Raw genomic sequence first — 23937 nt, forward strand, 5'->3', positions numbered from 1 at the left:
TATCTATCTATCTATCTATCTATCTATCTATCTATCTATCTATCTATCTCCAAAAGAACAGAGCCTAGCACATACTAAAAACTATGTAACAATAAACATTACTAATAAGTGGTCAATGGCCAAATATGAAATTTAAATAATTTAAGCTCTCTGAAATCAATGGGCATCTATTAAAAAGGATTTCAATCAAATTTCTCCAAGCAGAAATTTGGACCAATAACCCTAACAGTATCCCTATAAAGTTATGCCGCACAACCCTCAGCTCAGGCTTGGCCCACTCCCTTCCTACCTTCTCTGCATCCTGCTCGAATAGCCGCAGTTGGAAGCACTGATCTAGCTTGAGCTTTCGCACATGCCACATCTGGTGCAGGTGTTGCCTGGTGGAATGCAGCTTGTCGAGGAGGCTGGTGATCTTGGGGACAAGGCTCTGGAAGTCAGCGCTCCCTGGGATGCAGTTGCGCCCTGAGAAGCCATCACTGCAGCGGATGCACTGGAGCAGCCGCTGCCCCTCCCGGTCCAGCTCCTCCACAGGGGCCTTCAGCACCTTTTTCTTAAGCTGTGTGTGCTCGTCAATAAGCCTCCGGGAACCCTCCACATCCACAGGGAACTCCTTCCGCGCCAGCATCTCCTGCAGGTCCTCGAGGCGTGAGAGCAGGTGTACCGCACTGTTGAAGAACTCCTCCAAGGAGAGGCGCAACTCAATCCATTCCTCGTGGTTGTAATCCAGGGAACCATCGAACTCCTCTGTCAGCTGGGAGGGGTCCACGAGCTTCGTGAGGCCCTCCACAGACACCATGCTTGTCTGGGAAGGAAAGGAGACACAGTGATGTGGGTCGGTGGGGGAAGACAGCCGGGCAAATAGGCAGGAGGGAAGAAAGACAAGTCCATGCAGTTCCAACCACAGCCTGCCTACAAGAGGGCACGAGGGAGTCCATCGAGCCCGCAGGTCAGGAGCCGCAAATCAGCCAGGATCGCAGGTTGAACAGATCGCTGGTTGCCTCCAACAAACCTCTGCACGTGACCACAGTCATAGCCAAGGAAAGACTGCCCTGTGTTACATCATCTGCCCTCCTCCACAGCCTGAGTTCACCACAGCTGGGCCTTCAGAGTCTACAGACAAAAACAGGATGAAAAACTAACCCAGCCTCTGCCATCGAGATAGGGGCTGATTTTCTCTGACAACCTGAAGCCTGTGGGCCAGGACATCATCATGGGTGGGTTCAGCAATGTGATCAGTTGCTGTGCTGCGAGGATATCAGAGACTGTCTCAGTGGCCAAACTGGAACAAGCTCATCTCAGTGGTCCTTCCAGCTCTACAGCACATTGAAAAGAACTGGGGATAGGTAACAGTTGGGCCTTTCATTCGAAGTGAAGACTACTGAGTCCAGGAACAGTGTCTCCAGCAAGCAGCCACCCTACTGTCCAGTAAACACCTTTCCCTTCCTGCAGAGCTTTGGGCTTCTCCCCTCTGATGAAGAGGCCATGAAGGGAATATCTGGATTTAGACTCTCCCTTACTAATGTCATGATTTAGGACAAGCTATCTAAGTTTTCAGGGACCCAGTCTCCTTCCTTGTAGAGCAGAGCTAAATCAGGTTGAACCTGTGTCCATGTGTGTCAGGTTCAGAGAAGACCAGGTGCCCGATCCACACTTACTGTGGTCAAAAATGAAGGTCAGTGAGTATCTAACATACAAGCCAGCAAGAGCTGCCCGTCCCTGTATCTCATGGCTCTCTGAGTATCTCCCCCCCACCAAAACTGAGACACGAGATGGAGCTTCATGGAAAGGAGGGCTGACCTAGAGCAGAGACTCTCATTCTTGACTGCTCACCACATCCCTTAGGGCAGTGGTTCTCAACCTTCCTAATGCTGAGAAACTTTAATACAGTTCTTCATGTTATGGTGACCACTGACTATAAAATAATTTTTGTTGCTACTTCATAACTATAATTTTGTTGCTGTTATGAATTGTAATGTAAACGTCTGTGTTTTCTGATGGTCTTAGGCGACCCCCGTGAAAGGTCATTTGGCTCCCAGGTTGAAGACCATTGCTTTAGGGGGTTTGAGGAAACAAGCCCATAGAGATTCCGACGTCATTCTACCAGAACTCAGCAGCGGGTGACTTTAAATGTCCTCAGGTGATTCTAATATGCAGCCAGTGGCACAGAACTCTGTAGGTCTTGGCTACTCCAAAACATGGCATTTGGACCATCAACATCCGTGCCACCAGAGAACCTGTCAGATGGTGTAGGCCCATCACAGGCTAGAGGCAGATTCCGTGTTTTCCAGATTCCCAGGGGGTTTGTGGGCATTAACGCTGAGACTCCTCACTCTAGAACACATTGTCTTCCCAGCTTGGCCATGCTCACCACATGGAAGTTAACACTCGGGAGCTGTTGGCGGCTCACTGGACACCTGCTGCAGGCCGAACCCCCGCCCTCCTTTCCATCTCGTGGGCTGCCTCGGACTGAGCAGGGACTCCACCTGCTGTTGCTAAGACCACTAATGCTCCTAATTGCTTTGCTGAGGGGAAGCTACCACCCATCTGGAGTCAGGGACAATTTTGTTCGGCTTGGGGTGAAGAGGGTCATGGAGCGGGCAGGACATAGAAGCAAATGTTTCCAGAGTTCTTAGAAACCCCCTTTTCAGGTTCTCCCCCTTTTAAATTCACAGGTGTCACCAGCACTGTAAAAACAAGCCAAAAAGGTTGAAAGTATTTTCTGCGGGACTTGGAGCTTTAGGTAAGGCTCTGGGAGATTGTATGTGATGTTTAATGGTTTTTGCACCAAGACAGTTTTCTTGGGCTATTAATAGAGAAAACGTCCTCAGTCAAGAGGTCAGGCTGTTTGTACTCAAATTGCAGCCAACTGGGGCCACCACCCCAAAACATATGCACTCCTAGTCCTAAGGGACAGCACTCTAGAACGGGAAACTGAAAGAGTAAATGCAGTTCTGACTTTAAAACAAACTCTCTCTCTCTCTCTGCTCAAATTTGGCTAGAACAAGAATGTTTAAACCTCTGACTTAATCTTATATGTCGTCATCATGAAGTCTCAAGAACTTATATGCACTCTGGAGAATTTAGTTTAAAAACAACATGATTTCATGGACATGAAAGTTGCTTCTCATCTCAAAAAGGATTAAAAAAATGAACAAAATAAAGCCTATTTTCCAGTCGCCTTAAATAAGGCACTGCACACAATTCCACTTCTCAGGCTCCTCCTCACGGATTAAAACCATTCAAGATCACACTGCCAATACTGTTTTATGATATGCCTTCTAAAAATTACATGTCATGAACATTTTGTAATATTTTCTAAATATGATTTTAATAGCTTTATAAGATTCCTATATCAGTGTCACCAAAATTAATGGCTTGTTAGTAAAAAGATCAGTAAATGCATGTACATGTTAATATATTATATCTGTATAAGTATATATAATAAACATATTATATTATACACATATAATATATATATACAATATACATATCTCTTAGAAAAATGAATGCATTTTGTTTGCAATTTTAATTTGTTTTAATCTTTTTTGTTTTGTTTTATAAGAATAGTTTTCCAAAAGAATTACTAGATCAACAGATACATTCTTAAAAAGTTTTGATACAGTTGCAATGCTGTTGTCAGAAACATTGATGCCATGTACACTCCCATCAACAGTATATAGGATTGTATAATGATATTGTGCATTTGGGATCATTTCTTGAGCCTCTTATTCATACCAGAAATGTAACTGGTAAGGCCAAGATGGCCAAGGAATCTGCAAGTCTTTGCCCCTGACATCTTGGCCATCATAGGGTAGACAGGGAAGGAAAGGGAGGAATATACTGACTGCCCAGAGGAGCAGAAAGGAGGGAGACAAGGGGTCTGTCTCACCTCAAAGATGAACTTGGAGCTGCCGAAGTTGGTCTTCTGTTTCTGCCAGAAGTTATCGGGCTTGATGATGAGGGCCACATGGATCTCGGCGGGAAAGGCTTCTTGCAGGGTTTTGAGGAGGGGCTTGATGAGGTCCCACTTGGAGCCCCGCATGTCGATGATGACTGTGAAGCCACGTTTGCAAACGTCCTCGCTATGGGGAGATCAGAGTTCAGACATGGTCACTTTGGGCGGCAGAGACTCTTAAGGACACAGGCAAAAAGTATCAGGAGACTTGCACCTTCCTGACCTGGATCACCCCCGCCCCCAACTCTTGTCATTTGTCTAGCCAACTGAAAGGATACTGCCTCCCAAGCCCTCTGTACACTCACCGCATAGGACCAAGGGCTAAAACAACCCACTTCCTCCCACACTTAGCCAACACCTACTCTTCTTTTCGAGTTAGTTGCACTTGGGAAGTTTATCATGTGGGCTCTCATATTGCACCTAAATTTTCTTTTAGCTTTGGTTTTCGAGGAAGAATCACATTTCCTCATTTGGATTAAAGCTCCCTGAAGACAGGGACTCTACTGCTCCTTAGAGATGAGGAGTCTGCCTCATGCTCACCGTGACAGGCGGTACACTTTACCGCCTGATACAAATCAAGCCAGAGCATCTTTCCAATGTGTGCCTCCAGGCCAACTCTGCCAAACGGTTAACTATAGCATGTAAGGCACTAGTAGCATGTGTTTACCAGCATGTATTTAAGACGAATCACAGGTAGTTGAAAATGTGTGCCAGCTTTAAAATGAAGGGTTGCTGAGTCACGCTGAGCACTGGAGGGCAGAGAGGGTGGGACTGACTTGTGGGGATCCCATGCAGTGTCTCAGGCTCCACTTGATGGAGGTCACAGTTCGGTTGTTGGGATGGGGAAGTAGCTCTTGAAATCCATACCAACTGGGGTGAGAGTGAGCATCTTGAAACCCAAAACTATAGGCAAATCAAAGGAACCAAGATGCTGCTATATAACTTATAAAATGCTTATCTTAAATACCCAAACCTCAACTATAATTCCTCAAAATTGAACAAAATCAGTGATATCTTAGTTAGGGGTTCTTCCTTCTTTTACTTTTGGTTTATTTTACCCATTCACTTTTTAAAAACCCATTTCTCTATATACGGTATAGTATTTCCTGGGGGGGGGGAGTTCTCTCACCTATTCTCCCCACCCCAGGTAGTGCTTGTGTAAACTGTTGTGTGTGTTCACACTTGCTTACACGTGCTAGCTGTAAGGCCACCACTGCAAGGCTGAGGTCACAAGAGGAGACAAAAAGACTTTTCCAGGATTCATTATTCAATGTCAATCAGAAACTGTCTCAGCTCATGGGACTTGTGTGTACCCACACATGCCAGCTTGCTCAGGTCTCCCAGGTAGATGGATATTCCCAGAAGATCCCTGAAGGAAGGGGCTCTCTCCCCAACCCTGCATACCAAGGGAAAGGACTTAGTACCTCTTCTTCTTGACACTTAATACATCCTCCCATGGCCAAGGTTTGATGCTTTCTGTGAAAACAGCCTAATCTCCCAAGGTACTCTGTATGTCTGCCATGCACAGCTTGGGGAGGGGGACATTTTTTTTTAAATCTTGTGCTTATTCTGGGTCAGGAACCATGGACATTTACTATATTATTTACTATATTAATTTTATCCTCACAATAACTTTATAAACTAGATATGGCTGTCTCTGTGTAGAGAAAAGTGAAGTACATTTGCATAAGGCCCTGGCAAGCCCCTAGTGAGGAGACAACCAGACTCTCTGAAACCACAAGCTCTTATGGTCTGTCCCCTCCCCAATCTACTCTCACTCTCTTACAAGTTTCTCCTGGGAATCACACTCTCAAACCATTTGCTCCCAAATCTCTTCTCTCACAAAGATGCAGTCTGACATTTTTTTATATCCCAGGTAATGTTAATATAACTGATGCGTTTCACAGATTTGTGACATTCTGAAGGCAATGTGACATATGGCTCAACAGTGCAAGAAAAGCCTGGGGTGGAAATACAGATCTGGGAGCTGCCCAGTGCCTGTTTGCTGAGCGGTACTACTGTGAGTGGACATGTGTTCACATGTGCAGGAGCAGGTCAGATCATCCAGTGACAGACAAGGGTGAAAAGAGCAGTCTTCGGAGGCCCAGATGCAATAGAAAGGAATGTCAATGCTTACGAGAAGACAGAAAAAAAGTAGAAGCCCAATGACAAGACACAGAGGTGAGTGAGAACCAGGAGGGTATGATGTGGTTACAGTGTTCAATGCTGCACTGCTCAGAGGTACACACGGAAGTACCAAATGCTGCATCGCTGCAGAGGTACACACAGGAGCACCAAATGCTGCAGCACCGCAGAGGTATATACAGGAGTACCAAATGCTGCATTGCTGCAGAGGTACACACAGGAGCACCAAATGCTGCATCGCTGCAGAGGTACACACAGAAACACCAAATGCTGCATCGCTGCAGGGGTACACACAGGAACACCAAATGCTGCATCGCTGCAGGGGTACACACAGGAACACCAAATGCTGCATCGCTGCAGGGGTACACACAGGAACACCAAATGCTGCATCGCTGCAGAGGTACACACAGAAACACCAAATGCTGCATCGCTGCAGGGGTACACACAGGAGCTCAAATGCTGCATCGCTGCAGAGGAGCAGAATCACTGGGGTTGGTGTCTGGGAAGCCACAGTCCAGGACCATTATTGTGAGGACTGGGGCAAAATTCATGTTGGAGCAGTGACACAGTTATCCTAGATGGTGCCTGGGATGTTTAGAAGGAATGGCAAAGTCAGATAAAGCTGCCTAGGGCATTTGAAGCCCCAGGGCCACACCACTTTTGGAAGCTGCCAGGGTCCACACACTCCCTGACCTGCTACCTTCCACAGGTGCCTGTTGCCAACCTCTTCTCCTCCCACAGGGTGTACTCAGCTTTTCTCCAGTCTAGTTTATGCAGTGTGGTCACTAACAGGCCCACCTGCCCCTTAGGCAGTTTACCTTTAAAAGAGGTTTATGGGTCCAAGTGAAGCTTTTGGAGTTAGGATTCTGTATTGTGCACTGTGAGGATAGAGTTAGAAAGAAGCAGAACTGGAGCAGCAGGCTTTCACATGCATTCTAAAGGGGAAAAGGGGTGGTTCTCCCCACTCCCACCCTCCATGAAAGCTCTCTGCTTGCTTCCCAGCTGGAGCTTGGGGTCCCTGGAATCTTGGGGGATGTCTGGCAAGCTTACCAACATGTCTGATAAATCACAGTTCCTTCAGACTGAGGCATGGACTGCTCACAGAAGTCATAAATGTATATACTGAGTGACCGGATGATTGATCACCCGCTTCTAGCACTCGATTCTAGACCATTTACTCTTTTGTTCATTAAATGTCACTGGAGCTGTCTTCACTTGGTGAGTGTGTGCTATCTCAAAAAGGCATTTTTACTGCTTTACACCATTGCTTCTCTGACGTTATGGCCTTTCATTTCTACCCAGGATGTTCATTTGAAAATGCTAACTTGGGGGACTGTCCAAATATTCTGAGGAAAGTTGTTCTGGGATGAGGTCCAGGAGTCTCTTTCAGGACTGTGGTAGTTTGAATAGGTATGGCTCCCATAGACTGATGTGTCTGAATGCTTGGTCCATAGGGAGTGGCACTACTAGGAGGTGTAGTCTTGTTGGAGTGGGTGTGGTCTTGTTGGAGTAGGCGTGGTCTTATTGGAGTGGGTGTGGGCTTGTTGGAATGGGTGTGGACTTGTTGGAGTGGGTGTGGGCTTGTTGGAGTAGGCGTGGTCTTATTGGAGTGGGTGTGGGCTTGTTGGAGTGGGTGTGGACTTGTTGGAGTGGGTGTGGGCTTGTTGGAGTAGGCGTGGTCTTATTGGAGTGGGTGTGGGCTTGTTGGAGTAGGTGTGGTCTTGTTGGAGTAAGCATAGTCTTGTTGGAGTAGGAATAGTCTTGTTGGAGTAGGCGTGGTCTTTTGGAGTAGGTGTGGTCTTGTTGGAGAAAATATGTCACTGCAGGGGCAGGCTTTGAGATCTCATTTGCTCAAGCTACACCCAGGGTGGGGCACAGTCTCCTGCTAACTGCAGATCAAGATGTAGAACTCTCAGCTCCATCTCCAGCACCATGCTTCCTGCCATGATGATAATGGACTAAACCTCCGAAACTATACGCCACCCCCAATTAAATATTTTCCTTTATAAGAGTTGCCATGGTCATGGTGTCTCTTCACAGCAATAGAAATCCTAAGACAATAACCAATGATATTGTTTCTCTTGGGTGTGGTATGTGAGAGTTTAATGATAGATTCACTTTGCCTACATCAGACACTAGGATGCACATTAAAAGCCACATGTACCACACAACCACATCAGACAGCAACAGTGACACACAGTCAGAACATCTGTCATGGGAACCTATAATCGCACTCTCTCTGTAGTTCCCTATTCTCGCTTACTGGCAAATAAAGCCCATTGTCACCAGCACAGGCTTGGGAGAATTCCTGACCTTATGAAAATCCTCTGGTTCTGTAGACTGGGGATGCTGCCACTTGGTCTAAGGAGCTTCCCTGAAGGGCTGGGCACAACATTTACCAGGTACGGCTGACTGAGCTCAGACACTGCTGAAGTAGCTCGTTCCCCCTCTACTGATCTACATGACCACAGAATCATGGTGGTGTGTCTGTTCCCCATAAATCTGTCCTGGTAGCGTTATCTCAATTACTAGACGAAGTCCTGGCTGTCTCTCCAGGGATCTCTTAGGTCTCATCCACATCTGGTGCCCCTAGAGCCATCTCTTGACCAGATGCACTGTTAGGATGGTTCCAGGTCTGAAGGATCCAGGAGAGGAGTGCTTAGCTGGTGGGTAGATGAGGAGTGAATGAACAGAATGTGACAGTGGCCCTTCTATTCTTAGTGGCCTCTTCTGCTGAGCGAAGACTCCAGCTGCGAAGGCCACAGCTGAAGCCAGTCCTCACAAGCACTTCTGCCGGTGCTTTGTCTCTGCAGGAGACTTGACTCCTGATCTTCAGCCCACTCCTATTCATTCATTCACTTACATGACTCATCTGTCAGCACCAATTTTGCTTCTCTGAGCATCTCAGCTACCACTGTCACACAGCCTAGTTTTGTAAGTTAAAATACTCAATGGCCTTAGCCTGGGGAGTGAGGACTAGGTGTCTCAAGCCACCATTGACTTGGTAATTGGACAGCAGCGCTGAGTACCCATCCGTGGCAACCCTATGTTATGGCCTCACACTGGGTACAGTCTGATTTTAGGAAGCCAGGTACCACTTCCTCCTCTCTCACTTCCTAATCATTGACCCCGGCACTCCATCCCACCTGTCTCACCAGATTCTCTCCTGGCCACTTTAGTGAACCACTCTGGATCTGACTCACAACCATGTAACCAAAGACTAGATCTTAATACTACCTTTTCTTCTTCCCAGATCTCCCACGTCACAGTGGTCATTGCCCCATAAAACAGACACCATGTTACTCCTGCATCTCCCAACCGTCTTTAGTTTCTGTCTGCAGTACACTTGCCCCTCATCCCTCCAACCTCACCTCTGCCAAGAGAACTTCTAATCACATTTCAGACTCAATTGACAAGACTTTCCTCCAGACAGTTCTCTCATAGGATGCACCCCTCCTCCTCATCTCAACTTGTCGGGGGGATCTTCTAAACTCACATTTACCTGGTAAGGCACCTGTCACCTGAGTAACAATGAGCAGGCTCTGAGGGGTCAGTATCTATGTCCCTATATAGATTGATGTGGCTTCAAAGGGAAGATTTAGGGATGGGGTGCAGTAAAGTGCACAAGCATGAGGACCCAAGTTTGATCCCCCAGAATCTACTTAAAAAGTGAAGTGTGATGACATGTGTTTGTAATCCCAGTTTAGAAAAGGAGGAAATAGACGGATTCCCTGAGGCTGTCTGGTCAGCCAGCCTATCCTACTTGGCAACCTTCAGGCCAATGAGAGAGTCTATCTCAAAAAAACAGAGTGAGCAACTGAGGAATGCCACCCGAGGTTGGACTCTGGCTTATACACACACACACACACACACACACACACACACACACACACAAACAAAACTTGTAAATATACGAGTGCACATATATGTATGTGCACATGTACACATACAATGAAAAAAGCAAAAAATTAAAAGGAGGACCTCGTTATGAAGGTGTTCATAATAAACATTGTCACCTAAATATACATACTATGCATTAATTTATTCACCTAATAAGTATTTATTGAGCTCTGATTTTGTAGCTGGCCTAATTCTAGGGATTTGGAACATAAATATGGGCAAAGACAGAATTATGAATGTTATATTCTAGAAGGAGTGATTGACACAAGACTGCAGCTAAAGAGAACACATAATACTTAAGACCTCAGACACTCAGGGCAAGTTGCTTGGCGAGCAGAGACCTAGACACTGAGAAGTACTAGCTAAGGGAAGATCAAGAAAAGAACTCAGGAAGAGAGAACAGCCCATGTGAAATCCTTGGGGCAGAATGGGTGCTGCTGCTCTACCACCAAGCAGGAGACAGGAAGAGTGGAGTCTAGTAAGAGAGCAGGGACCAGTAGCCACACTGGACTGGAGAGCTACATCGTGAAGATAAAACCTCAGGCTGGAGAGACATCAAGCAGACCCCCTAAACACTGCAATATGAAGCAACTGGTTTGATAAAAGTGAGAATTCATATGATAAAAAAGCTAACTTTCACTGATTATCTGAGGTTCTGTATATAGTAAGTACTTCATATACAAACATAATTTATCCCTCGCATGAAACTCAGTTGAAGGCAATAATACCCCCATGGTATGGCTAAGAAATCATGGATGTTTGGTGTAACCTATGGACTACAAAAGCCCCAACATAGGAGTCAGGGCCACCCTGACCTCTCTCCACTGTGCCATCGCAAGGCCATCATCAGTTGGTTTTCACTCTGTTCTGGTCTGACTATTTTTGTCCCAGACACTAGGCCACCTGAGATTCACCTTGTTCTTATGGATGTCTGGGATTCTCACTGTAAACAGCTACTGCAATAAATAAAACACAAATACATCCTGGCAATGGCTGAGGGCACAGAGATCAGCAGCAAACTCCTCTCCAGCTGACCAGCAGAGGAGGCAGGGCTGAGCTCCTGTGCATATGTCACCAGGGCTGCTTTTTTGCAGTGGTGTGTGTGTGTGTGTGTGTGTGTGTGTGTGTGTGCGTGCGTGCATGGAACACATACATGTAAGTGTATGTGAGCATGTGAGTGTGTGTGTGTGTGTGTGTGTGTGTGTGTGTGTGTGTAAATACTAGTGTGGAGCACAGGAAAGACCAGTGTGTTTTGATTGAGGTGGAACAGAGCTGACCTGTAAGTCAGATCTATTCATCAAGTTGTCAGGGGATGGTAACGAATTCACAGGCTAGCCTGATCATTGAGGGATGAGTTCAGAGAGGAAGGACAATTCACATTCAGGAACTCCCTGTGCAATGCCACCACACTGCTGTGGTATGACAGCTGCGTACAAGAATGCAACCTGCAGATTAGGTACAGAGGAATCTGGAGAGATCTTACTACGGCTCCTGGTTGGACTTCTGTACTTGGAGACATCACCATGAGCAGAGAGCAGAGAAAGGAGGGGAATGGTAGCCTAAAGCAAACCATTCACTTTCCAATCTCCTGGCTCTGCACTGCTCCCGTGCTCCTCAAATCCTCCCATAAACAGAGTGAACCGAAAGAGAAAGGGAGAAACCGCTGCCCTGGGCCCTGCTGGAATTCTACAGCACCCTCGGAAGCATAGAGGCTCTGGCTCTGGCCTCTGCATCCATGGATCCTGTTTTCTGCTGATGTTGAACACTGAGTGCTGCCAGTTCTCCGCTGATGGCTCCAAACCAGGCCATAGCCGCTTCCCTAAACAACCAGCAATCAGCAGGCGTTGGAGAAAACTGTTAAGGACACATTAGCACTTGCTCTGAGCTTTTGTCATCTGCATACTCAGAGGTAGAAACAGGAACACTGGAGGAGGCCCTGCCTTCTGGAGCCATGAGCCATTCTCTGGGGAGCGCTGCCAGTAATGGATGCTTGCTCCCACAAACAGCTCTCTAGGCTGCCCTTCACAGAAGAGGGCCTCTCTATGACTATCTCTCCAAGGGGAAGAGCAGGACCAGTGGACCCCTGTGCCTGTCACAGATGTCTCTCCATTGGGTCACTGCGAGGCCACTGAGATAGGATTTAGCTGCCATTTAGGCCACCTAGGGAGCCATACTAATTCATCCAAACATTTGGTTTTGCTTTTGTTTTGCTTCACTGGAAGACTGTCTGCTTTCTCAGTCATTATTCTAAAGGATTGGTGTTATGTGTGTCTGTGTATATTCATATGAGTGCACATGTATGTGGGGGTATGGGAGCACTTGCATAAACGTGCTCATCTATGTAGATGCCCCAGGTCAACCTTGGTTATCACACTTCTGGAGCTACCTATGCACTTTGAGTTTTTGAGACAGTGTCTCTCACTGGCCTGGAGTGTGCCCAGTAGGGTAGGCTGTCTGGCAGACAGACTCAGGCATCAGCTAGTCTCTGCCTCCACTGTTTTGAATGTAGACGCTGTGGATGCAGCACAGGTCCCCATGCTGGTTGAGCCATCTCCTTAGCCCTTAGCCCTGGTGGGGTCTTTTCTATGCCATGCAACAATCCATCTTTTGTCTCTGAATCTCTTGTAAAGTAAAGGCCAGAGGGGGTGGCAGGGTAGTATAAAATGATGCTTTACCTGAACTCAGAACCTTAAAGCGGCCTGTAAAGAGTGTCTAGCATGCAGCCTATGGGCCACAAACAGCCAACGATAGCTATAAATGAAGCCCATTACAAGTCTGTAAACTGTTGTGTTATAATGTCAAGAAACTGGACAGTCCGAGAGATTCCAATGGACTTGTGTGGGGTAGGGCTGTGTACTTTTCAGTGCCTGCCCCCCCCAACCCCAGCGATTCTAGCACAGGCTGCAGCAATTAAGACTTACCACGCTTCTGTCCACTTAGAGGGCAAGGATGTACCCTTTGCCAGCTGAACTCCCCAGGTTTGCCAGGACCGAGCCTGACTCACAGAAACCCAAAGTGGAGGCCAAATAAGGAAGATTGGTGCTTCCTAGCTCTTTAAAACTCATTACCTAACCTCACCCAGAAGAGGCTGCTTACAAATGCCAAGAGCCGCGAGTGGCCATTTCAGTTTCTCTCCCTGAATGAGGGAAGGAGAAGTATCAGACAGCAGTGACCCAGGCATCAGCCTTCCATCCTGTGTTTCCATGTGTGGTCATCAAGCCAGAGGTCCAAACTCACTCAGTGGAACTTCTCATCCACATATCATCTCCACAGTTGCCTTTAAATAAATACAGATGTGCAAATAAAGTATGGCCAGGAAGGACAAAGACTTCCCATCCTGAAGATGCCAAAAGGGCACCGCCATAGCAAAAGAATGTCACAAAGAACTCAGGATCAGTGTGAGAAGGACAGCATGAAGCCTCCTGAAGATGTCCCTTCATCCCCAAAAGGTCACCGACTTGCTGCATAACCCGGATGCCCCGTTTGTCATCAGCAAGGTCATTTCAGCTGGGCTCTGAAACAACTTGAATTCACGAAGGAGGACACATACAGGCAGCTGGCCTGGGATGTGATGGGGAGGGAGCCTCCCTTTCCGAGAGAAGACCACCTTGGACACTTCCAGAAGACTGCAGCCACTTCACTTCTGGGATTCTAGGAGGTGGCAGAGGGGTAGATCCAAGGATGGGCAGAATGGAGATTAACAGGTCTGCCTAGGACAATAGCCTCTATCCTTTCTTCTGGGTTACTCAAAACATGAAGCAGAAATGAACTAGCCAAAGCAATGGATGAAAAAGAAATCTGGAAACCAAGTGCCACAGCCTCTGTATTCTCCCTCTGCCTCCCCAGCCCTTCTCAGCAAGCCTGAGCCCAGTCACTATGGTTTCTCCATCTGCCTGTCTGACCAGGTAGGTCAGAAGGATGGAAAAACATATCTTAATCTAAAATAGTAACAGTGTGATTACTACTCACATCTGTGAGTAACAGACCAAAGAAAGAGTTTCCAGGTACTAGTAATCTTGACTGTCACCTTGGACACATTTTGGTTTTCTCTTTCTCCTGGATCTTGGACACATGAACAGACCATGATCCTTCCTGAAGGCAAAAACTGGTACCCCCAAACCATCCCAAATAGTCTGTAATTGAGAATAAGCTGAAGAGGACATAGGATCACTTGACCCCCTCAGGGTTGCTGTATGTAAGCGACTGTCCTGCACACCCCCAGAACTGAGAAAGCAACTCATCGTGGTCAGGGCTGGGCAGTTGCAGGAAGGGCTGGCTCTATTGCCAGGACTATGACAGGGAGTTTCTCTTCAGCTGACCAGTTGGAAAGCCAGGTCTTCCCACATCCCAATCTGGAAATCAAGAATGTTCTCTTCCCTCAGGGAACCAGGATGGGGTGTGTCACAGCTTCAAACCTTGGCTCAGGCACCATGCCAAAAACCAGCACATGAATGACTGGTGATGGGAACAGATAAAATTCCATCTGTGGACAGAACAGTCCGAGAGACGTGAGGGAGAAAATGCTTTGGCATTGGGACTTTTGAGCTCCCCAAACCAGTCCTGGTCCTCGCGTGACCTAATACGACTGGGAGTTTGGGAGGAAAGGAGCCTCTGGGAGAGAAGAGGCAGGGCCATCAGGACACACACTGGGATTATGTCAGTACATTATCCGGAAACATATTTGTCCTCGCTGAGTCACCACGCTGACAAGAGTGCTCCGTCTGGGCTCTGGAGAACTGGCTGTCATCCTCACTCAGTTTAGAAACAGCAGCACCTCCTCCGTGAGACAGACCACGCCTGCTGCCTCCAGGCCTGTGCAGGCTTCATCCCAGCAAAAGGCCCAGATTCCTTGCAGACCCTGACAGGGGCACAGGATATCCTGAAGGAGGCCTAGACTGGCGACTTCACACTCACGAGATCCCAGGTAGTGTTTAGGAGGAGTCTAGGAATGAGGTCCTGCCCTTTATCGAGGTGCTCTGCAAACTCAGAGATGAATAGCAAGAGCCAAACTGCAAAGCTTTCCCTGGTCTCAAGAGCACACGTCCTATGGCCAATCTGATCTCCTGAGAGAGACCAGGCCTTCTCCCTGTGACAAACTCTCTAGGCTCAATGGTCTTTTTAAAAATTTGTGCAAGTATTTGTTCTTGGACATTACTAGGCAGACGAGGGAGACTTGTAGAACATATGAAGAACATATGTAGAACATATCTCATCTAAGGCAACTCCAGACACTGTGAGGTGGTGGACAAACACTTTCAGTAGAGGGGAGGAGCGTGGGAAACCCTGGAAAGTATGTTCTCCCGTGTTCTGGTCTTCCATGTGCAAAGAAGAAAAGCAGCATTTGACAGGAAGGATTTGAAAAGACAAATTAAGACTTCGCCTCCAGCTCTGAGGTTGATGGTGATGATGGTGAAGACTGTGGGCATCCTGAGAGATAACGATGCCCAGGGCACTTCCCCTCTGCTAAGACTGAAGACAAACGCTATATTCTTTAAACAAATCTCCCCCAAACAGCATCATTATAAAATGCCCCATTTCAGCGGGCAATTGTGTGTCTAGGCTAGTCATTTCCACATACAATATTTTATTTGCATTTACTCTATCAGAGAAAACCTGTGTTAAACATATTTTTAATGGATGAGCAATAATGTATATGGATATTTAACTGTTAGTATTTAATATTTTTTTAAGTAAAGCTAGAAAAGACAATACCTGATGAGCAGAGAGCAGAATGTTACTAGTCTGGAGCCTCTTCATACTCTCCCGTGTAGCTGAGCAGAGGTACTCTACCACTTGGTGGCAGCACACCTGAATTACCAAAAAGTACCTAATAAAGGCAGCCTGGGTACAAAACCAGTGTTGTGAAGCATCAGTAACTACAGTTGCTTGAAAACAAATACTACTCATAGGAAGACCAGCAAGGGCACAGCACAGGAAGACCAGCAAGGGCACAGCACAGGAAGACCAGCAAAGGCACAGCACAGGAAGACCAGCAAAGGGCACAGCACAGGAAGACCAGCAAGGGCACAGCATAGGAAGACCAGCAAAGGGCACAGCATAGGAAGACCAGCAAGGGCACAGCATAGGAAGACCAGCAAAGGGCACAGCATAGGAAGACCAGCAAGGGCACAGCATAGGAGGACCAGCAAGGGCACAGCATAGTAGGAAGACCAGCAAAGGGCACAGATTGAGACCTAACCATTGGTGAGTGTGGAAAGTCATGAATGGGAAACATGCTGTAAATGTCCCTGAAATAGGGGAAGGGAAGTAGCACCAAATCCAGGACCCGCCAAGGAAAAAACAAAAACCAAACAACAAACAAGAAACCACCCCACCTCGTTGCCAGGCTGTCTCTCAGCATCTGCATTCAAGGGGCTCCCTTGTTTGCAGCCCCATCACCAGATGAGTCCTAGCTAAATTAAAATCAGCCTGGCCACCATGAACATTAGGAAGGCCTGCCTGCACTGGGTGTTCTTTCACCCGACACTGACGCTCACCTAATCAAGATTACATCAGACACTCTGGCCTCCTAATCAGCCTGCTCTTGGTGAACTAAGGACTCCAGTGGGCTAAAAGAGTTAAGGACCACACCTGAGCTGCCCAGAGATGAACTCCCAGGAGGCCTCACTTTACTGAGAGAGGGCATATGAGGCCACCAATTCAGCTGGGCATAGAGGAGGCTGACAGCTTCACTGAGCCAAGTCAGCGATTGACTGTTCAACCAGCTGACAAGCTAAAACACACACGGAGGGAAAGCTAATGGTTCACCAAGGACACAACAGTCTGGCCTTGGCTACATGTCACAGCAGCTCGGAACACTTCTGTGAGGTCTCTGTTAAGGGGTCATGCTATTTTAAGAAAGTTTTTTTTGCCAGAAGGGGCAAGTCCTGTGACAATCCCCTTAGCCTTACACGGCAGGAACAGAGTCTCGCTGTGTAATGTGTGTTGGATTTTCTTCATGATGGCAGAAACAATGGACCGTGTTTCCTGGGCAGTGGTGAACAGCTACACTTACATTTGTGTCAAAGTAAGAATTCGAAGTTGAAGCAACTCACACTGGGAGTACAAGTTGAGAATCTTGAAAGCAATGTGGTCTTACCCACCTTAACAAATATTTCCATCACTGCCACAAATCTATAGCAAAGAAACCACTTACATCTATAAGCAACTGAGGAAAGCTGGGGACAGGAGAACTGACCTTCTCTGAGCATACCAACTGGTTGGCCAGTGCCCAGTGGTCAGCCTGGACATCACATACAGGACGCGGTGTGGATCCAACAGGTTCTGTTTAGGAATATGTGTGTCTATGCATGCAATAACAATTAGAAAGAGAAGAGGTCATGAATTTGAAGGAGAGTGGGGAGGGGAAGGGTCTATGTGAGGGTTTGGAGGGAGGAAAGGGAAGGGGAAAACGTTGTGATTGTTTTACAATCTCAAAAAATTCAAAAAGAAAGAAACCACTGAAACTGTTGATAAGGTTCATAAATAATGTTTAAGAAGGATTACTTATGACAGCGAAGTTTCAGAAATAATCTAGATGTCTTATTATGCTGGTTAGTGTTTACCCAACTTGACACAAGCTAGAGTCATCTGGGAAGAGAAAACCTCAAGTGAGAAAATGCCGCCATTCGACTGGCCTGTGGGCAAGCCTGTGGACATTTCCTTGATGGCTGATTAACATGGGAGGGCTCGGCTCATTGCAGGTGGTGCCCCCTCTGGGCAGGCGGTCCTGAATTATGTAAGAAAGTCAGCTGAACAGGCCAGGAAGAAGCAGCACTCCTCCATGGCCTCTGCTCCACTTCCTGCCTCCTGGTTCCTGCTTGAGTTCCTGTCCTAACTTCCCTTCATGATGGACTGTGATTGCAAGGTAAACTGATAAAAACCCTTTCCTCCCCAAGATGCTTTTGGTCATAGTGTGCTTATCACAGCAACAGGAAGCCTGGCTAAGACACTGCTGCTAGAGTTAATTTAAATACGATACATCCCATGATACAACTTCACAATGTTAAGGAACTACCTTGTGGTATAAAACTAAGTGAAAATAGGATGAATGATAGGATTCCCTGTGTTTTTTATAAGCTCTAAAACACAAGGAAGAAATATGACAATATATTAACCCTCATTATCTCTAGATCATAAGATCTCTAGAGTTTTAAGTGCTTTCCAAAAGATTTTCATTTTTCCATGCTTTAAATTAAAAATACTTTATAAATACGTTTCAATGTAAAAAAAAGAGGGCATTAGACATAGATACGTATTACATATTCCTTCACCATTCACTACAGGCCTAGTGTACGTTTTTAGCCTATAGCTTCACCACCACGACACAAGCATAGCTCCACCCCTAACTTTGAGGGAGCAGTACAAGGAACAACCTGGCAAGGCAAGGAAAGGAATTGCCACTTCCAGTCAGCTGTCTGGGGCTGAGCTGCTTCTGTGTCTTATCCCACTGAACCCTCAAGCACACTGTGGTTCATAAGCAAGCAAAGGGCTAGTGAGCACGCACACTCCTGCAGAGGGCAGCTCCTCTGGGCCAGAAGTCCCCACCGAATTGGCACCAATGCCCATAATTTCTCACAAGCCTACTCTCTCGGCTAGCACACTATATCCTTCCACAAGGTCAGTGGCAATCCCCAGAGTGCCCTCTGCAAGGCACACGGAAGACACATGGAGCCGACACAACAATCCCTCTACTAGGATTCTGACACGCAGAGCTGAGCCTTTGATTTATCTCCTGAAGGCACTTCCTAGTTCTTGGGATACTCGAGGCTGCTCCTCACAGTAACTCATGGCCACATGGTTTCTGTCTCGGCTCGCCCGAGCTGTCCTTCTCCAGGGAGTCACAAACGCTGCCTCTATGTTGAAGCATTCTGCTCCGTTCTTCCCTTCCTCCCTACAACCTGTTTCTTTTCATTCTTGGCCGAGCAACAGTTGGCCCCATTAGGACTGTGCAGACCTGCCAAGTCCTACAGCAGCGGACAGATCACAGGAGTGAACCAACCTCAAGCTGCTTATCAGCTGACTAAGTCCAGAAACATGTGCCTGACCTCATAACAGTACCTCAGAAGGTAGAAACAGGCAGGTAGCTGTGTGAAGGACCCACCTGAGACCCAAGGAAAAAGAGCAGGGAGACCATTACTTCACTATCATACAACACACCTTACCCATTGGATTTGCGAGTGCGCAGGGAGGACAGGGTGAGGAGGGGGTCCCCTGCTACTGACAGTCTTTATCTCCTTAAATAATCCTACAGTTTAATTGCTTTCACGGTTTCCCTACATCCCTTGGTGCAATCTGGTGTTTTCCACAGTTGAGCATAAACAAGCTGAGTTTGCTTGTATGGGACTGAACGTGAACACGAGGGAGAAACTCTACAACACCGATCGTCTCCAGTGTCCCAAACTACCACAGCCACAAGTCAACCCTGGCCAGCAGAAGCTTAGGTGTGTGTGGCAATCACCACTTGCATTTCCTGCCCCAGTGACCTTTACACCCAGCTTCCATAGAGAACTTTGGGGGTGTAGGTTGGAAGGATGGACGGTTGCAGCCCATGATAGCCAGCTCCTTCCTTCCTCCTCTTCTTCCCCAATTCAGTCTTAGCCACCTTTGAGCCCACCTCTCACTTGTCAGTCCCCTGCTCTCTCACCACAGCCACACCCTTTGCTCTGGTTTCCTCGTCTCTTTGATGCATAAAACACAGACTTTGATACTAGAGAAACTATCTAGCTTCAAATTATACTGGCTGTGCCCCCAACAGGCAAGTCGCTTAACCTCCCCAGGCCTCAGTTTCCCCTTAAGTGAATTGGGAATAATAACATGACCTCAAGGCACGGTGAGAATTAAGTCAAGGTTTGTAAGTTCCTTCTGGCAGTGCCTGGGGCTGCTCTAGTACAGACTCAGTAAATGCCAGCCATTATTATTATCTTGCATCTATATTAACACAACCATCCGTGCCCCAACCTTTTCCATCCCATCTTCCACTCAGCTTCCAAAGCCAATCCTCTAAAATGTAACTTTAATTGTCCTCCATATGAACAGCTATCCGGAAAACTTCTTAATTGGACCTATGGAATTCCTTTCTGCCACTCTCAAAAGTCCTTATGTTTCTATCCTGGGCTTTTGAAACATAATTTGAAAACCTGACCTTCCCTGCCTCGCTCTGCCCATGCCCTGAGCCCTTCCCTCTGTCTGGGCTGCCCCATTCCTAGCAAGAGTTTAAAACAAGAGTCTCCTAGCATTCCAGCCTATGCCGTAAAGCCTCCCCCACCCCCACCCCAAGGCAACAACACTGGGGGTGTCCCATGTTGCAAGCACTGGGCTTAGCTCTGCACCCAGCACCGACCTCAGGTGCTGCTCATGCTGGACTCTTCCAGGCCACAGAAGGAGAATCTACCTACCCTCTGCACCAGGTCAGCACTTGGCAACCTTTACTCACTTAATGGCAATCAATGAATTGAAAAGAATTCCACTTATTCTTTGATATCAATATCAATTATAGCACCTCTTCAAAGTACTAAAAAAAGTAATCAATTTTCCTTATTTGAGTTAACTAAGAGGAACTTCTCAGGGGATACCTCAGTGCCCCATTTATCTTCTACTAATAATTTGGTTATGAGTCCGCAGAGTCAAAAGTTGTTTCTTTTTCACTCTGAATCAGAGTTGAAGATTTGTCCATGTTTGGCTTATTACTCTTGTCAGGAAAGCGACGCACAGAAACCTGAATATGGCTCTAGCAATATCACTTTGCTGAGCTCCAAAACAAGCAAAACAAGACTGAACTATGGGAATTGGGGTAAACTATACCGAAAAAGGCTAAGGGGGAAACTAAACACAAAGCTCCAGGCAGTGGCTGTATCCAGGGGCATGCCGGAGGGGGAAGCAGCTGTAGGAAGCATCAAGAGTGGAGGTCACGCTCAGCCTCTCACGTTGGAGGCCAGAGGGAAGAGTTTATCCCACTACCATGCTTTGCAATGCTCATGTTCAGTATTTCCGCTCTTTTTTAAATAGCATGTACTGTTGTGTGCTCATTCATATATTTTTAAAATTATGACTCCTGATACCTCCTTTGGGGGAGAGAGCAATGATTATTAGGTGACTGAAAGCTTTCTTCACGACACCTTGATGAGGTAATTCCAAATCAGGCATTAGAATACTGGACTAAGACAAGTGGAATAACAATGTAGGTCAGTCCCCTGCACTGCCCCATGCCCCTGTCTCACCCTAGACCAAATAGCTCCCATTGGCACCCCAAAAGCTCACTCTACAGTAGACATGGTCTTAGAAGGCTGGGCTATATCAACTACATCCGTAGGCTCCCTTGCCAGCAGACTTCTGGGAGCACTCAGACAACAGCAAGCAGAACAGAGGAGAGTAAGGTCACGACATCAAGTTCTTGTCCCCTTCCCACCAGGAAGTCACTATGTACTAGTGACGTCTCTCCCTGAAACCCATTGCTCTGGAGCCTTTCTGTTCCTTCCAAACCGTGCCTCCTCAGGCCTAGAAAGACTCACATTGCCCTATAGCTGCTGTTTCAAATCCCAGTGTTTGCCCCAAGCCTCCTCACATCTTTATAAGCTACCCCTCAGTGTCATCTTAAACTCTGCAAGCTGAGGCCACGTTTCTGTGTAAAACTGAGAGCTGAAGCTGTGATACCTCTCCACCCCTCTCTTCAAAGGCTGGTGAGCCGCTGAGGAAGGTGATGATTAACAGTGGCATCTACTTCTGTGGTTTTATATTCCTTAGCCACATAATGGAACATTATTTGCTCTTCGGGACCAATGTTATAAACAGCTAACAAAAGAACACTTCACTGATATTGCTGGAAAATATGTGTAAGATGCAGAACATGTAATAGAAACAATAAACCTTCGACTCAGGCAACAAAAAACACTTAAAGTGGCGTTTAAAACATAATTTTTAGGCAAATGTACATATAAACAGTGACCTACTATTCGTACTGGTCCTTTTTCCTGGCCTTCCATCACTTCTATTTCTCCCTGTAGCTTCCTCTAATTGATGGTCCCAGAACAAAGGACAGGGCACAACAGCACTCCCTGACAGGTCCTAATAACAGAGTGTTTGTGGTAGTGACACTTTGGATAGCTTCCGCTCTCTCGTGCTAAAAACAGTAGGAAGAAACCTTTGCAATTCCCCCTCCTCTTCCTTTAGCTGTCTTTCTGGTCCTTTCTGCTTATAATTATTTTTCAGTGATGTAGCACAAAGACAGTTCTGGCTTTAAGCCCAATTTATCTTTTGCTGGAATCAATAGAAGACGAGGTGCAAATATTATCAAATAATAAGCTACAAATAAAGGCACTTTGGTTTGACTGGCATTCAAGAATAACCCGTCCTAATCTCTTGTCATCTCTCCTCGCTGATATGACACTTGCATTCCTTGACACAACACTCAGCATCTTGGCAGCACTGCTAGGAGCAGAACTGAAGCATTTGGTACCATAGGAACAGCAAAAAGATGATTGCAGCAAAGCAGGATAACAGTGTCGAAGAAAAGGAGCAAGTCGCTGTGACAGAAACAAGCTTCACGGCTACCTCAAGCGTACGGCCAGCTGCCATCCGTCCGCACTGTGGACGATACCTGGACACCTGCTTATTCCCAGTTTGCATTTTCAACCCTATCTCTCAACTCTGGGGGACACTCATCAACTGATCATGTCTCAGTTTTTCCTTTGTAACTACACGCAGATAGCAGACCGGAAGGGCAATAAAAGGTATATAAGCGTCTGACGGCTGACAGTGAGAAAAGATACCATGAGAGCTTGTGATGATTCCTGCCTACGGCCTGGCTCATAGCAGACAATCAGTAAGTACGTATTGAAGTCGGTGAGTGGAAGGGAAGACTTTAAAGGTCTTTCGCAACCTATGATTTCTCAGAATAAGATGCCTAGAAGAGACTCCAAGTGTGGATGTCCAAACTCATCAGAAGCAAGATGAGAAAAGACGTCAACTCAAGAAGTACCCTGAAAGAGTAGCTTAGAACTGATGTGAACTGTTATACCCTTGATTGATCTCTGACCCAGGTAATGCCCCAAAAGTCACACCAAGAGTCTTAGGAGACCAGAAAGCAGTTGTCTTAGGACTGAAGATAGAGACAAGATGCCAGGCAATGTGTTATTTAGGGAGCCAGAGAAGGATGTGACTATTGGTTTGAGATCCTGGATTTTATGGGGCAAACATTTTCATATCGCAGCAACCTAGAACTCAGGACAGGAAAGAGACTTAGAAACACAGTCTGGGGCTGGAGAGATGGCTCAGTGGTTAAGAGCATTGTCTGCTCTTCCAAAGGTCCTGAGTTCAATTCCCAGCAACCACATGGTGGCTCACAGCCATCTGTAAGGAGGTCTGGAGCCCTCTTCTGGCCTTCAGGCATACAGACAGAATATTGTATACATAATAAATAAATAAATATAAAAAAGACTGAGTAAAAGAAAATTTAAAAAAAAAAAAAGAAACACAGTCTGTTTTAGCAGAGTCATTCTTTCTACAGCATTCCTACCAGAAACCTGTCCAGTGTCCACTGATCTGAGGAGAGGCAGAGCACCGCTGCTGACAACTCCCAGGCAGGCAAGCTCTTCCCTTGAGTCCTGATCTTTATCTTGTACTAGGGATGCACTAGTAAATTACCCAGATCCTTCCTCATTAGGGCAGCACCTCTGACCAAGTCAGAGACTGTTTCTCTCTTCTCCCATTGGTGGATGCTACAGTGTGGCTACTTTGACAGCACTCAGCCTGGTGTATGAGACTGACAAGGGTGATGTTGCAGAGTTGAATGCAGCGGTCTTGGCATGGCATCCCTGCACAGCACACAGCGTGATGTTGCAGAGTTGAATGCAGCGGCCTTGACATTGCATACCTGCACAGCACACAGCATGACTATTCATTTATAATCATTACAACTGCTGTTAATCATCTTTCCTAAA

The 23937-nt window shown here is 46.7% G+C and overlaps 1 protein-coding gene across 13 annotated transcripts in view; it reads right to left on the bottom strand.

Moving 5' to 3' along the window:
* The window catches only part of Kalrn (kalirin RhoGEF kinase), a 603131-nt gene that overhangs the window by 395644 nt on the left and 183550 nt on the right, over positions 1 to 23937 (bottom strand). For all 13 annotated transcript variants that reach the window (XM_050159714.1, XM_050159713.1, XM_050159712.1 and 10 more), the window contains exons 4-5: positions 3890 to 4082; positions 290 to 802 (exon numbers count right to left, since the gene is read on the bottom strand). In XM_050159714.1, the coding sequence (XP_050015671.1) occupies positions 290 to 802; positions 3890 to 4082 (706 nt within the window). The remainder of the gene's footprint in view (positions 1 to 289; positions 803 to 3889; positions 4083 to 23937) is intronic.

Source organism: Alexandromys fortis, unplaced genomic scaffold (assembly GCF_014885135.2).
Source record: "Alexandromys fortis isolate MF-2015 unplaced genomic scaffold, M_Fortis_MF-2015_v1.1 scaffold_119, whole genome shotgun sequence".
NCBI classification, from domain to species: Eukaryota; Metazoa; Chordata; class Mammalia; order Rodentia; family Cricetidae; genus Alexandromys; species Alexandromys fortis.